This window comes from Macrobrachium rosenbergii, chromosome 42 (genome assembly GCF_040412425.1).
Source record: "Macrobrachium rosenbergii isolate ZJJX-2024 chromosome 42, ASM4041242v1, whole genome shotgun sequence".
NCBI classification, from domain to species: domain Eukaryota; kingdom Metazoa; phylum Arthropoda; class Malacostraca; order Decapoda; family Palaemonidae; genus Macrobrachium; species Macrobrachium rosenbergii.
Genome location: NC_089782.1, coordinates 34417504 through 34432812, shown reverse-complemented (window position 1 = coordinate 34432812; position 15309 = coordinate 34417504). Strand labels below are relative to the sequence as shown.

The window sequence follows — 15309 nt, the reverse complement described above, 5'->3', positions numbered from 1 at the left end:
GGTTCAGAATTATCCATTTACATACCAATAAATTATTTTATATAGGTTTCCCCAAAATACGACAAGATTTACGTTTTCTATATTACAATTGCTGTTAAATCAAAGAAAACCATTTTGAGAGGGTAACTCGCGTAGATTTTCAGATGCGCGCTCGTCACAGCTCACGAACTTTTATGCTTGAAATAAGCAAACAAATTTATATGTAATAAGGGAGAGAATTTGTCTTAAATACACTATATTATAGTGAAAATATATTTAAATAAGATAACCAAAGGCAATTTAAAACGCGCAAGAAAGATGTTACATAGACATGTCCATCTATTACTACTACTACTACTACTGCATGTGCTCGCATGTTGATGTAGGGTTGCCAGATACATGATAATTATCATACAGGTGTAAGCACATACTCTATTAAGATCGTTGTAGTATGATAAACGGTACCAACTTTGGGTGTCGTATGGTGTTGTGTGATAAACCCTGTATCACCTGCAACTTTTCTGAAGACGTGAAAGTTACTATTTAGTGATAAAATTAACTGAAATACATCAGCTAAACTGGCAATGAATAAACATGTTAGTAGATCTTCATTTTCGGTAATCAGCTCAGAATTTACATTAATAACACTTCGTATACTCATTTATAGTTGTATTGTTAGTAATAGTAATAGTAGTAAGTATTAATCACAGGAATTAGTAATTTAATTCCAAAGTTTTGATAGAAAAACTATAAATTTGAAAATGGGGTACGATACGTCGATCAGACAACATGTGAACAGGGCTGTCTTGCGTAGGATAATTATTATACATGTACTATTAAACAGGATTAATCCTGCTATTAAAATGCCACTGGTACGATGCACGATACCTTCTCCAACGATCGTGCGTTTTTTACGATCATTCTGGGATTTGAGCTTTTTTAAGACTATTGATTTAAGAGCATTTTCATCAAGATTAAATGCTTTCAACTGATAACGATGTTCTATAACAGGAGAAGTCATAAGTTCCCTTGGGATAGCCTATAGGCCTATAGGGTAATTTATTGAGATAGGTAGGAGCTACTTGTACTGGTTATGTACGTACACGTACATATTATGTATCTGTTCGAGTGTCACGTCTGTTTATTTACGGACACGAACAGAAAATCGTAAAGGCAGATCTTGAGACAGTTGATCCTTCTAGGCAAGATAGGCGTTTAGGGATAGTTAGCTGTATCTTGTGGTACGTAAAGAACTTGACAAGCTAAATCCCAATGAAAATAAATCTAAACTGACTGATTTTTATAAACGTTGTGGGGACTTCATAGTGGTAGCATGTGAGGAGATCAAGAAAAGGTATGATTTTAAGGACAGTGTGATCTCCAAGTTGTGTTGCCTGACTCATGAAAATGCCCTGTCTAATTCTTTTAGGAAATCAACCCCCTCTTTATATAGTTGAACTTCTTTAAATTGTGTCACCAGACAATTGAAGTGGAAAAATCAATGATGATGGCGGATTTTGCCAGCATTCAGAGATGCACTAAATATTGATAATAAGTACATGTATTTATTTTGTTACCAAGAAATGTTGTGTTGATAAAGATCCCGCCATTTATTATATACCACCATCATATGTTACTGCAGAGAGTATATTGTAAAATATACAATTCTTCGCGGGAATAAGATACATTTTTACCATAAAATTGGTAGAGAAACGACAATTATGATGCATCAGTACGATAACTCGGTCAGACGCACCGGGGAACAAAACACGGTGATAGGTGAGCCCTCGATACCGTATGATATACGTAAACATTAAACCACTTCTGACCCGTCACCGTCCCACCGTCATCTGAAAAATGGGTCGCCACCGAAAACGCGTCTCCCTCGCAAAGAAAAACAAGGCGACAAATCCTCCTGCTGTTCCGTCTGGACGTAAATGTAGCCGAACTGAAGCGAAAAGGGCCGCGGCCGCCGCATCATCTTCGTCAGCAGCACCACCACTCGTCGTAGGTCCTCCCGAAAAGGTGCCTGAAGGAGACGCCGCCGTGCCGGTCAGGTCAGAGGTTACGGAAGAGGCAAGTGACACCGTGCCAGGTGACCGCTCGCAAGACGTTGCCAAAAGGATCCGTCTGACCCCGAGTTCGTTCTATTCAGGCAGACGTCGTGGCGTACCCAAGGGCAACGCGATTCTCCCTCAGCAGGTAGGCCTATGTTAATCTTTTACTCGCCGGGGCTAGTCCACGACGCGGGCATGGAACAGGTCATAAATTTACATATTTCCTCCTTACGAAAGTAAATTAAGCCAATCAGCCCTACTTTAAATCATGACAGCAGTAAAACGTAGCCTATGCTTAGCGTGACACCGGTTTTAGAAACCATAAATCAATCAATCAGCCACCCCTTAGAATAGCCTATGCTTTGAACACCTTGCAGTTAATTTGTAGTAAGTGAGTAGGCCTAATTTTAGAGATTCTGCATCCTGCCCTTATTCAGTATTCAACAATTTTGGGAACCATGTTCAGATAAAAGGGTGTGAGTGTATGCATTGTAGGGAGACATGGTTAGGCTTGAGAAACTGTAATCCTACAGGGTAGATTACAGTTTCGTATGCTGGGCCGCCTAACTCATTCTTCCCGACCGAGATCCCTCCGCCAAGGTAAGTAGTTCTACCTAAACAGCTGGCGACCAACGACCGAAATGCCCCGAGTCCTACCGACCCGACCCGACATGCCCCGAGACCTACCTTGCCCCCGCGACCTTCCTCAGTCTCTTCCGGGTTCAAGCCTTGCAAACATGGCTACGTATGCGATCGTATCCTACCCACGCGGAATTTGCATCTAAGAATCCAGTGACCCTCATGGACTTAGGCGTTTTTGTGCCACGAAGAGCGTTCGTTGCTCGTTTACTTAATGAAAAGTGGCCTGCTTGGCGATTTCAGCGGGACTTGTGCAAAAGTGTGACGAAGGCACCGTCGTCCTCATCAAGCATGGCCAAAGCTTCATTTGGCGATGTAACCTCCAACGATGTCGGAAAATAACATCCATCCGGACTGGCTTGTTCTTTTCGGGTTCCCACCTTTCTTTCAAGAGCATTTTGGTGCTGATTCACAGCTGGATCCATGAACTTCCCCAGAAATATGTCCGGATGACTTTGGATATTGGGTCTCCCAATACCTTAGTAGACTGGTTTAATTTCTGCCGGGAAGTTTGTATCGATATTTTGATTCAGGACAACCGGAAAATCGGGGGGCCAGGACACATCGTGGAAATTGACGAATCCAAATTTGGAAAGAGGAAATTCAACAAAGGCAGACGTGTCGAAGGTTGTTGGGTTCTCGGCGGGATTGACCGCTGAAACAAAAGAAACATTCTTTCAAGTTGTACCAGACCGATCCGCAGAAACATTACTTCCAATTTTAATTGAAAACATACACCCAGAATCAACGGTAATTTCAGATTGTTGGAAATCATACCACACTTTAAATCACCATTTCAAAACACACCTTAACATCAATCACACATTACATTTTGTTGATCCCGACGATACAAGCATACACACAAACACAATAGAATCCACATGGCGGGTGTTGAAACGTAATGTTTTGCCTAGAAGCGGTACCGTAAAAACCATGTATAATTCATATTTTTCTATGTATTGTATTAAAAAACGTTACTTAACTAATGTCCCTTGCCCCTTTAAAGCTTTTCTCGAATTAATTAAACGTGCATATCCCTTGAATAGAGCCGTTTCAACACCCGCCAAAATGCGGTCTAATGTCCCCGAAACACAACAATCACGGGACGCAGCCATCCAAACGGATTGGTCAATTACACGAGGTCCTGTTCCCCAGTTCCAGTTGTCCAGATCCGCCGAAAGCCAGTGCCCCAGCGCCAAAACGAAGAAGAATGGAGCCACGAAACCGGCCAGTACGGATTTCTCAGACGATTCGACTTGGTGAGGTGCGTGCAATTTCGAATAGTTATATATTTACTAATTTCACGCCCATCTGGGGTCCTGTGTGTTAGGTTAGGTTGGTTTCGTTAGTTTTGGTGGCGACCTAGGTCGGTGGGGGGTCCAGGGGCGAAGCCCCAACGCCAGGTAAGGGCACGCCGACCTAGGTTCGGTTAGGTCGGTTTAGTCAGGTTACGTCGCCATCTTGTTGTATCCGTCCGCCGGTACCCACTGCCACCTGGTGGTGGGTCTCGACTCTGAAATCGGCAGCCGACACCCACAGCATCTGAAAACTGTAAATCAGCCGCCATCCTACAGTTTACAGATCCAAATTCACTGCTCCCTTTTGTATGTGTTAAGTTTTCTTTCCCATTTTCAATTTCTTCTTTTGACAGATCTGCAAACTTGTATATTTGCTAAAAAAAAATGAGCCGTTTATCTGCTTACGGAAGGAGAGGTTTACGAGTTTCTCAAAATTCTCTGGGTCTGTATCCCCTAAGACTATGTTTTTATTGATTTACCCTCCCCCTTTATTCCCTTTTGTTTTTTTACAATCTCTGCTTCTGTAAGCAGATAAAATGTTAATTTTTTAATTGTTTTCCATGATTCAATAAATATTTGATGAATCTGCTGATCTTGACTTTACGTAATGCAGTGAATTTGGACCTCTAAACTGTAGGATTACCCGGGCCTAACCTAACCTTATTTAGAGAAAAAGTAGCACTGAATATTAGTAACAGATTGGCTGGACAAATTTTCCATTCGGCACTGGCTATGACCTAACCAAAACAACCGTAGCCTAACCTCTCCTAGAGTGTCGTTCCTTGATCTAACCAGAATATTCTAGAATATTTTATGTGTAAATTACATTTGTAGATTTAATTTTTTTATTGTTCAGAAGATGAACCATATTTATATGGAACAGGCCCATAGGCACCATTAACTTGAAATTCAAACTTCCAAAGAATATGGTGTTCATTAGGAAGAAATAAGTGGAGGTAAAGTGAAATACAGAGAGGAATCTCACTTATTAAAAAAAATACTTTAATAAATTAATTAGTGCTTATTAGGGTAGTAATAATGGTTATAAAGTATATTAAAAGATAAATGTCAAATTTCAATCGACTAAAAATATGTATATCAACAGTCACAATGTTCATCGTGGTATCTGTCACCAGAAACTCCTGAACAGCTTTGATGTACCTACTTTGCCTTCCTCTTTTTGCCTCATAACTAATCAAGTTCTCAAATACCTTCAGTTTGCTGTAGTTGCAACAAAATTCAATTTTCTTAGTATAAATTATAACAAATCTGTTTTATATAAGTAACTTACCAAGTAATCACATAGCTGTAGTTTCCACTTTGAACAGCAGCTTAGATTCAAAATTTTGCGGCTAGCGCATCAATATAGTTTGTGTAGGTGATCATCCCGTCCCACTGATGGAATATTAGAACGTCCTAGCAAACAATTCTCATTCACTTCCTGCCGTCCATGGCGGCAACACCTGGTCTGGCAGTAGCCTTTTTCCTTATTTTTTCATTATCTTGTGCTTCCTTTACTAGAATACTGTGCTCCGGTGTGGATGTCTGCTTCTGCCGGAGAGTTATCTCTCCTAGATAGAGTGGTTGGTGGTGGTAGGTTTCTGTCTCCTAATATTAGCAGTTATGACTTGGAACATCGACGGACGGTTCTTGTTTGTCACTTTTTTGTAAGTTGTATTTTAATGGAGACCTTTCATATTCACAATTGATCCCTGATCCCCTTTTTCTGCCGAGACCAACCAGATTCACTGGACAGCAGCACCAGTATGCAGTGGGTGTGCCTCGCTGTCAAACTTCTCAGTTCCAGGGGTCCTTTATTCCTCACACTGTTGGACTGTGGAACAGTCTCCCTGAGGATGTCGTGCAATTGGAACTTGAAAAGTTCAAGCGAAGCTGTAGTGGGTTACTATCTAATGGTATTCTCCTTGCATTTTAATACATTTGTGTCTATTTATTAATTGAATTTTACTTTTTAAAGTGAGATCTCTTCTTTTTTTATCACCCTTTTCCTTCTCGTACGTCCTAATGAGCACCATATTCTTTGGATGCTTAAATTTCAAGTCAGTGGCCCCTGTGGGCTTGTTCCATATGAATAGGTTTCATCTTCTGAATAATAATAATATAATAGTAATGTAATAAAAGTGTAATAATGTAATAAAAGTGTCAGCAAATGCTGCAAGAAAGTTAAGTATTGTTCCTAAGGCTTGTTTTAGGCCAATTGTCCTTCCTTTACTAGAATATTGTCTCTGGTGCGGGTGTCTGCCTCTGCCAGAGATTTATCTCTTTTACTAATATTAGCAGTTATGAAAGGACCATCGACTGACAGTCTCTTGTATGTCAATTTTTCATGAGTAGCATTTTAACAGAGATCATTCACATTCACAATTGATCCCTGATCCCCCCTTTTCTCACTTACCTTCTGTTACTTCTTTCTGGTGAACATCATATTCTTTGGAAGCTTGAATTGCAGTTCGGTGGCCCCTGTGGGCTTGTTCCATATGAATAGGGTTCACCTGAATAATACTAATAATATATTTGGGCAGTTTAATGTCAAAATAAGAATATCTAAGATCCTTATAGGTCAAGAAAGCTCGTTGATTGGTTTATAGACAGTTTAGTGCATTTGTTTTATGGCATCATTAGTCACCGAGCACCACCCGTTATTCTACAGGAGTTGCCTCTCAAAAGATGCTTTTATACATGAACTTACCTGTTGTTTACATATAGCTGTAATTCTCGATCTCGACAGAAAATTCAAAACTGGCGGTCCCGCTAATATATGGTCAGGTGATACGACTACCCCGCCCTCTACCAGGGGTACCTGGATCCATTTCCATCAACAACTAATCATATTTTCTCTGTCGGGGCGGCGACTAGTCGTCTGCTCCTCTTCAGGAAATTCATCGGTGCTTTTTCGTTTCTTCTTTGGTGAAGTACCCACTTTTGTTGACGGTTCTGGCTTGTTTTTGGCTTTGGTTGAGATTTTTTCTAGTTATGTCTGATTCAGGATCTCAAATTAGATATTGCGGGGGGGGTTGTAAAACTCGAATGTCTCGGTCTAACATAGACCCTCACTCTTCTTGCTCTAACTGTAGAGGGAAATTGTGCACGAATCTGGATAGATGTGATGAATGTTCGTCTTTGTCTGTGCTTGATTGGCAAAAGTTGGCTAAATATCAGGCAAAATTAAGTAAAGATAGGGCACGTAAGGCTTCGGCCAGAAGTTCCTCCCAGAGTAGGAGTAGTATTGCCTCTTGTTCTGTTCCTGTTACCCCTCCTGTTCCTATTCCTGCCCGGAACCTGTTGTTTCCAACCCACTACCGTGTCAGACCTTGGGTAGAATTTGATGGTAAGATTTCGGCTCTTTTCTCTGCGATAGAGAAGATTGGCCAGGATGTGAGTGCGATGTCTAGACATCGAAGTGTTGCAGTGATAGTGTTGTGGAGGAGGTGACTGTTCGTCCCCTCGCTCTCCTAGGTCGAGGCCTCTGTCCGGCTCCCAGGGCTCAGGGGAGAAGACATGCCGAAAGCCGAAGGGAGGCGAGTGGGGTCTGCTCACGAGCAGTTGCTCCCTCTAACAGTCCTGTTGCGTCCCAGGCTGTTGCAGCTCGCTATAGTAAAAGCGATGCGGAAGTGTCTTCTTGTGCTTTTGTTTCGTCGAAGAGGAGTTGGAAGCAGTCAGAGTCTAGTAGGCCGCTGAAGAGACGCAGAGCTTCCTCTCCAAGTCAAGTTCCTATCAAGAAACTTTTTCGCACACGTTCTCCTCTTCCGTCTTGTAGCTTTTGGGATAGCCCAGAGATCTCTTCTTCTTCAGGCAGTCCGGATGTACGTTCTACGGATCGTAAGCGGCGCCGGATCCTCCTGTTAGCATGCAAGTAGCGGCTTCCTTCCGTTGGATCCCAAGTCGGCTTTTATGCCTCCGGTTCCTGCCCCCTTTCGCAAGAGGACAAATTGGACAAGATTTTGAGACTTTTCGAAGGTTTTAAAGCTCCAGCACTTCAGGTTCCTTCTGCAACTGAGGCTCCGGTCTCTGCTCCAGCTCACGCACCTGGCGCGCTTCGCTTCGCGCGCCTGGCTCCGCTTCGATCGCGCTCCTGGCGCCACTTCCGCCCGCACCGGCCGCACTCATGACGCTACTTTGGCGCTTGGCGCCTCTCAAAACATGTTTCCAAGGCGCACAATGTTTGCGCTTCTAGCGCTACCGTGGTTTTGGCGCCTCTTTGGCTCTCGGATCTTCTAAGGCTCCTGACTCCTCTCAAGCTCATGTTTCAGATACGCTTGATGCGGGTGGGCTCTTGGCGCCCGGTGACGTTGGCGATACTCAAGAGGATAACGCAAGATTGGCTCCCGGAGACGTTTCTATCCGCGGTGCTCCAACTGCTTCAGAGATTCTCTCCCAGTTTCCGATGTTTGAAGTAGATGATGTTCCGTCTGCTCCTAACGTCCAACTTTAAGCATCTCTTACAACTTTTGAAGAACATTTTCAAGAAGACTTTGCTCCAGCTTCCTTCGTCTCCAACTACGCAGTTTGCCAAGGATTTTAAACCTCCTTCCTCTAGATTTCTGAAGCTGGTCCTGTCTGTTTCGGTGAAAAAGAGCTCTCCGAAGGCAAGAAGGATGGTTGAGCAAGAAAAGATCTCAGGGTAAAATATCTTTCTGTTTTCCCCCTCTCAACTGTCTTTTAAGTCTCGTTCGTGGTATGAGACTGGGAAGTCTTTTCCTTGGGAGACTCTGCCTCCTCTCAGGGGATTTCTCCAGCCTTGTGGATTCTGCCCGTCGCTCAGCTTTTTCTTCGTCCAAAAGTCGGCTTCTCGTCTTCGGAAATTGACCATCTGGTGAAGAGTTCCTATAGGATCTTGGAGATCTTTTCTTTTTATTGACTGGTCTATAGGAGCCTTGAGCAGGATAGTGAAAGTCTGTGATCTTCCCCAAGACTGCTACAGATCTTGATGCTATTTTGGCCTGCCTGGACAAGGCCATCACGGACGGAACGTCAGAAATTGCCTCAGTGACTGCTACCGGCATTTTGAAGAAGAGAGCACATTGGATTTCGTTTGTCGCGAGAGGAGTCTCCAGGAACCAGAAATCTGCTCTTCTTTTGCTCCTTTGCTTAAGGAATCCCTTTTTCCCGCCACGTTAGTTAGGGAAATTTGGAGGCTCTCTCACGGAAGTCTACTCAAGACCTACTGGCTCATTCTTGAAAAGACCCAGGTTTTCGACTTCTCCAGTAGTACCCAAGCCTTCTTTCCCTATATCCTCTAGGCCTTCTCGGGGTACTCCTTCTCGGCCCTTTTCCCGTGCTAGGGGAAGAGGAAAATTCTCTTCTCATCCCCAGAAAGCTAGGGGTACCAACCGATGAGTTCAAGGTCCTTCATGCGACGGTCGGAGCCAGACTAAAGTCGTTCTGGCAAGTTTGGGAGGCCAAGGGAGCAGAACCCTGGGTGATCAACGTTCTGAGAGAAGGCTACACCATTCCCTTCTCAGAGAGTCCTCCTTTAAAGTCTTCGCCAGTAGACTTCAACGTATCATCCAGGGACTCAGAGAAACTTGTGGTGTTGGAGGAGGAAGTTACTTCCCTCCTTCAAAAGGGAGCCATAAAGCAGTCCTCGAACCTTCATCTCGGGGTTCTACAACCGTCTGTTTCTGGTTCCAAAATCGTCAGGAGGATGGAGACCAGTCCTCGACGTAAGCGCCCTGAACAAATTTGTGCTTCAAACACCATTCAAGATGGAAACCACACAGTCGGTTATCAATTCCCTGAAGGAAGGAGACTGGATGGTGTCCCTCGATCTCCAGGAATATACTTTCATGTACCTATCCATCCGAGATCAAGGAAATTCCTACGGTTTGTGTTCAGAGGCAGGGCTTTTCAATTCAGGGCTCTTTGCTTGGCCTATCAACAGCCCCACAAGTTTTCACAAGGACGATGGCTCAATTGCGAAATGGCTTCACTTAGAGGGAATTCACATTTCCCTTTACCTCGACGACTGGCTGATCCGGTCTCCGTCAAAAGGCCAATGCATGAAGGACCTACAAAGGACCCTTTCTCTTACCAACGAAGTTGGGACTCATAGTAAATCTTCCAAAGTCACAACTCTCTCCATCTCAAGACTTGACTTATTTGGGAGTTCGGATGAACTCAGTTCTTTCAGGTTTTCCGACGTCTCAAAGGATCGAGAAATGCCTGCTGAAAGTGAGATACCTGATGGCAGCCAAGACTTGTTCTGCCAAGGAATGGATGAGCCTTTTAGGCACCCTCTCATCGCTAGAGATGTTCGTCAGTCTGGGAGGCTACACATGAGACCTCTTCAGTTCTTCCTACAGCAGATCTGGAACAGGAAGAAAGACACGGATTCGTTTGTTTTTCCTCTATCCACTCCAAGTAAAGCAAGACCTGTCATGGTGGAGCGACAGGAGCAAACTAGATCGAGGTTTGTCACTGAGACAGAGGGACCCAGACCTGATGTTGTTCTCCGGCGCTTCAGACGAGGGTTGGGAGCAACATTGGGGATCTTCAAGTGTCAGGCAATTGGTCTTCATCCCAACGGGACTGGCACATAAATGCGAAAGAGTTGAAGGCAATACATCTAGCCTTGGAACATTTCGTGCTTCTGGTGGAAAACAAAAAGATAGTAGTGCACTCGGACAACTCCACAGCTCTGGCATACGTGAAGAAACAAGGAGGCACTCACTCCTTCTCTCTGTTCGAGATCGTAAAAAGACCTGCTTTTGTGGGCGGCAACCAAGAACATAGAGCTAGTAACTTCGCTTCATCCCGGGAGCTCTCAACGTAAGAGCGGATATCCTCAGCAGGTCACTTCAGGTCATTCCGACGGAATGGACCCTCCACCAGAAAGTCTGCCAAGGCCTGTGGAAGGTTTGGGGAACTCCCATGCTAGACCTGTTCGCAACGAGGGGAAAACCGCAGACTACCTCTCTTTTGCTCTCCTGTTCCAGACCCAGAAGCATTAGCGGTGGATGCCATGCTCCTGGACTGGTCGGGTCTCTTCCTTTATGCATTCCCTCCTTCAGGATGCTGGGAGAAGTCCTGAAAAAGTTTCGAGCACACAAAGGGGTGTCAATGATCCTTATAGCTCCATGGTGGCCAGGAAGATCATGGTTTCCAGAGCTACTGGAGAAAGTAGTGGATTGGCCAAGGAGGTTGCCATTCAGACCAGACCTTCTGTGCCAGTTGCACAGCAGAAAGTTCCACAGGAACCCGTCAGATCTAAATCTGACAGGGTTCAGACTCTCGAGCGACTCTACAGGAGGAGAGGCTTCTCTAGAAGAGTGGCGCAGGCAATGGCTAGATCAACCAGGCCCTCGTCTACAAAGGTCTATCAAGCGAAGTGGAAGCGCTTCAGGGAGTGGTGCTCCGAGTCTGGAGTGTCTTCCACTTCTACGACTCTAAGCCAGGTGGCGGATTTTCTTTTGTTTCTGCACAAGGAGAAGAAATTGGCTGTCAGCACGATTAAGGGGTATAGGAGTATGCTGGCGGCAGTTTTCAGGAATAGAGGTATAGACCTTTCCTCGGACAAAGATATTGCAGAACTCCTTAAATCCTTTGCTACCACTAAAGGCAAATCTCTTCATGATTTTTTATGGTGCTCAACTAAGAACCCCAAGAACCCTCTATCTAAAAATGGGATTGCTTTCCTTTTGAAAGAACTGATTCAGGAGGCACACAAGGAATTAAGGGATGTGGATTTCCCCTTAGTTAAAGTGAGGCCTCATGAAATTAGGGCTATTGCAACTTCTTTAGCCTTCAAGAAGAACATGGCTTTAAAGGACATTCTAAGTTCAACTTATTGGAGATGTTCATCTGTTTTTGCCTCGCATTATCTGAGACAGATCCAAACCACATATGAAGACTGCAGTGCGTTGGCCCCTTTATTTGCGTCTGACACGGTGATGGGCAAGGAAACCAGAGGCTCTAGATCCTCTCCTTAGTTTCCTTGGGTGCAGAAGTTTTCTTTTGGTCGACTACTAGAGCCTAAGAGGTTAGATGGCCTAGTAGGTCTAATTTTAATAGGTTGGTGTGAGTTTTTATGGTTGGGTGATATGATGGTGGATGCTTTGAGTACTGCACCTGAGCAGGGGCATTATATGCTTTGGTTGATTGTGTCGAAGACGGCTGGGCCAACAGACCTTTCTCCATATAGCAACCTGCGTCTGAGCTACTAGGCCCCGCAGTTGCACTAAGGATAGCAGGTTACAGAGGCAGTAACCGAGAAAACAGCTTCCTTAGCAGGTAAGGATCCAAAGTTAAGACGTTTTTTCTTAGCCTGATGATCTCAGGTTTTTTCCATTTAACACTTACAGCTGTCCATGACCACCGCCTCAATGTGGCAATCAGCTATATGTAAACAACAGGTAAGTTCATGTATAAAAATGACATTTTTATAATAAAATAAGATTTTATATCATACTTACCTGTTGTTTACATATAAAACATTCCCACCCGCCTCCCAATGGGGATAAGGGGACATAGAAAATATGATTAGTTGTTGATGGAAATGGATCCAGGTACCCCGGTAGAGGGCGGGGTAGTCGTATCACCTGACCATATATTAGCGGGACCGCCAGTTTTGAATTTTCTGTCGAGATCGAGAATTACAGCTATATGTAAACAACAGGTAAGTATGATATAAAATCTTATTTTATTATAAAAATGTCATTTTCTTTGGTGTAACTGTAATGGTATAGTAGAAAATGAGAAATCTTCATTATTTTGGGCGTAACTAAAAAAAGTATTATTTAGGATGAATCTTACCTACTCTTAAAGTTAGCTTATATCTCCGTGCCGATAGGCAAGTTGACAGTCAAACAAAAGATCGATTGGCTGCCTGGATGACTGTCTAGTACACCTGTTCTCCACCAGGTCTGTTTCGAATGTTTTAGCTCTTGCCAGAATACTCCTTGCTGCCATTGTGTATAGACGCTTGTTGGTATTACATGGCTGTTTACTGCTATCACGGTACTGTACATTTATTTTTTGTAGGATGCCGCCACTGAAGTCGGGGCTAAGAACATCAGGTTCTGTAGGAATGATTGCTATGTTAGCAGGATTTTTTTTTTGTGAGGAAGTAGGGATTTGGTTTGATCGACGTTTGCTGGAGCGTTGCACTTTGCTCTATCCTCATTTAGTTGAGGAAAGAGGCCACATAGACACAGGTCTCATTTGTCTTCGAGTATTTTGGCACACTTAAAGTATTAGGAGATGAGAACCCAAGCTTTCTCCTGCAGTTAGGGTGTGTTTCGTAAGTTTTCTCGTACTCTGGTGCACAAAGCTTCCTTAAGGTCTGCTGGGGCTTGACTTCTGGTTTTTTATGAAGTTGCGGAGCACCGCCTCTTGTGATACAGGTGCTTAAACCGTCGTCAGTAGAAGATTCTGTTTTCTTTCCTCTTAACTGTGAAGAGATGAACTCGAGACTGACAAGTGCTTTGGACATGCTGAAAACAAGTCTCAGTTTAGATTGTTGAAGTTTTTAACTTTTATTGAACTTTTGCTCAATATATTGCCTCTTCTTTGCGTCAGCGTAGAGAGGTTGAGGCGCCAACTTTAGTGTTTTTTGGTGCCAGCGTAGGGAATTTGTGAAGCTAGCTTTCAGGGTTTTTGGCTCCAGTGGGAGTTTAGCGATGAAGTACATTCATTTTTAACTCATTTCTGATGCTGCAGGCTAATGTTCTCGTGCTTATACTAACTCGGTTTGGAAGAAGTGAGAACACTTATGCTCCTATCTGTAGTAAAGGCTTATGCTGCACTGGTTAAGGTGACAAGAGAGGATACGTTGGTACAAGTCTTTTTTTATATCTTTCAGGGATAAGTTCAGCCCTCAGGTTCTGGTAGATGGCCAGTTGCAAGCCTCCTGGCATGCTTGGAGGGACTTGGGGAGCAGAACCGTACATGGTGGAGGCAGTGAAGGAGAGTTGTGATTCCTTTTAGGTTACCTCCACTGGTTTAGTTGGACACTTGGAGACTGAATAGCTTTATGTGTCTGTCCCATGCTTTCTGGTTTTACCAGCATGGTTTTAGTGGCCTCAAAAGAATGATCGGATGTTGTGGAGGATGTTCAGGAGACATTTTTCTCACAAAAGTACATCCTCAGTCACACAAGTTCCTTTGAAGTGTACTTACAGAAGAGGCTTTGCTGTTCAGGGCACTTTGTTTGGGCTCGTGAACAGTGTGTCCACAAGAATTACAGGGAATTTGTTGCCTACAGGATGGTGCCAATTTCTAGGAGCAAGAATCTTTTCTACTGAGCTACTGGTTCAAGTTGGCCAACGCTGTTGACATTATTCCAAAGGCCAAGGATCTGTTGCACCACCTGGCTCACTCTCTGTGCATTATGATTTGCAATCAACTTCCCTAAATTCCTCCTCATTCGTATCTAGTGATGTGGGGATGATACTTGAAATTTGCAGGCTTGTCTGTCAGAAGATGAATAGGCACTTGCTTCTTGAAGAATTTTAGCACTGAAGGAAGCTTCCTAAGTGGTAAGGGCTTTCTTTATTAGGAAACATGGCCTCACTGGGGATTTTGTTAGAATAATCAGGCTCAATTACAGTACAGTCTCAACATAAGAGATTATGACCTACAGCTAATGTTCAGTAAATTCGTAAGTAATCCAGCCAGGACCATCATTGTCGCCAGGTTCTGTAGGAGGGATGCTGAAACCAAGATTTGACTATTTTATTCTTAAACCTGTGTTCAGGTTTTGTTTTTCCATTCTGTCGTATAACATGAAACAAAGAATTTTGACTAGTGTTGTCGCACTTACATACAACATAGAATGGTCAACACTACACCTGATAAAACTTACTAGATGTCAGGGCAGTGGAAAGGCCATCGAGGATGCCTAGCAGGTTTATCCCTGGTCAGAAACAGAGTCATTGTGGAAAGATTTTGTTTCTTTGAGTGAAATGAACAACATGATACTTGTTTGATAATTCATTCTGCGGAAGGACAGTGCTTTTGGGGACTGGGGATTCAGAAAGAACAAAACTACTTACAGAGTGGCCATTACCTATGCTCAAATGCAGACTTGTTAGCATGCAGGTGAACAGGAACAACCAGTCGATTACTACTCCTTTTAGGGGCGTCAGGCTTGAGCAGTGGATGCGTTTCTTTAAGTTTGCCTTGATTCAGACTCGTAGGCCTTCCCCCTCTATCTACTCTAAGGCCGGCCATACACTATCCGGTACACCTGACAGGTACGCCTGAACAGTCACGCCGGACAGGTATAACTGATAGTGTGTGCTGGGAAAAACTGGCCTGTCACCTTTAAATTTGACCTATGGGCGACCTGACACCGAATGAAAATTCCATTCGGTCCA

At 43.7% G+C, this 15309-nt stretch overlaps 1 protein-coding gene across 1 annotated transcript in view; it reads left to right on the top strand.

The window, feature by feature from the left end:
* The first annotated feature begins 1715 nt into the window (after positions 1 to 1715).
* LOC136828226 (PHD and RING finger domain-containing protein 1-like) overlaps positions 1716 to 15309 on the top strand; it is a 31189-nt gene continuing 17595 nt past the window's right edge. Inside the window, exon 1 of the mRNA XM_067086069.1 lies at positions 1716 to 2181. Coding sequence (XP_066942170.1) covers positions 1837 to 2181 — 345 coding nt within the window. The 5' untranslated portion in view covers positions 1716 to 1836. The remainder of the gene's footprint in view (positions 2182 to 15309) is intronic.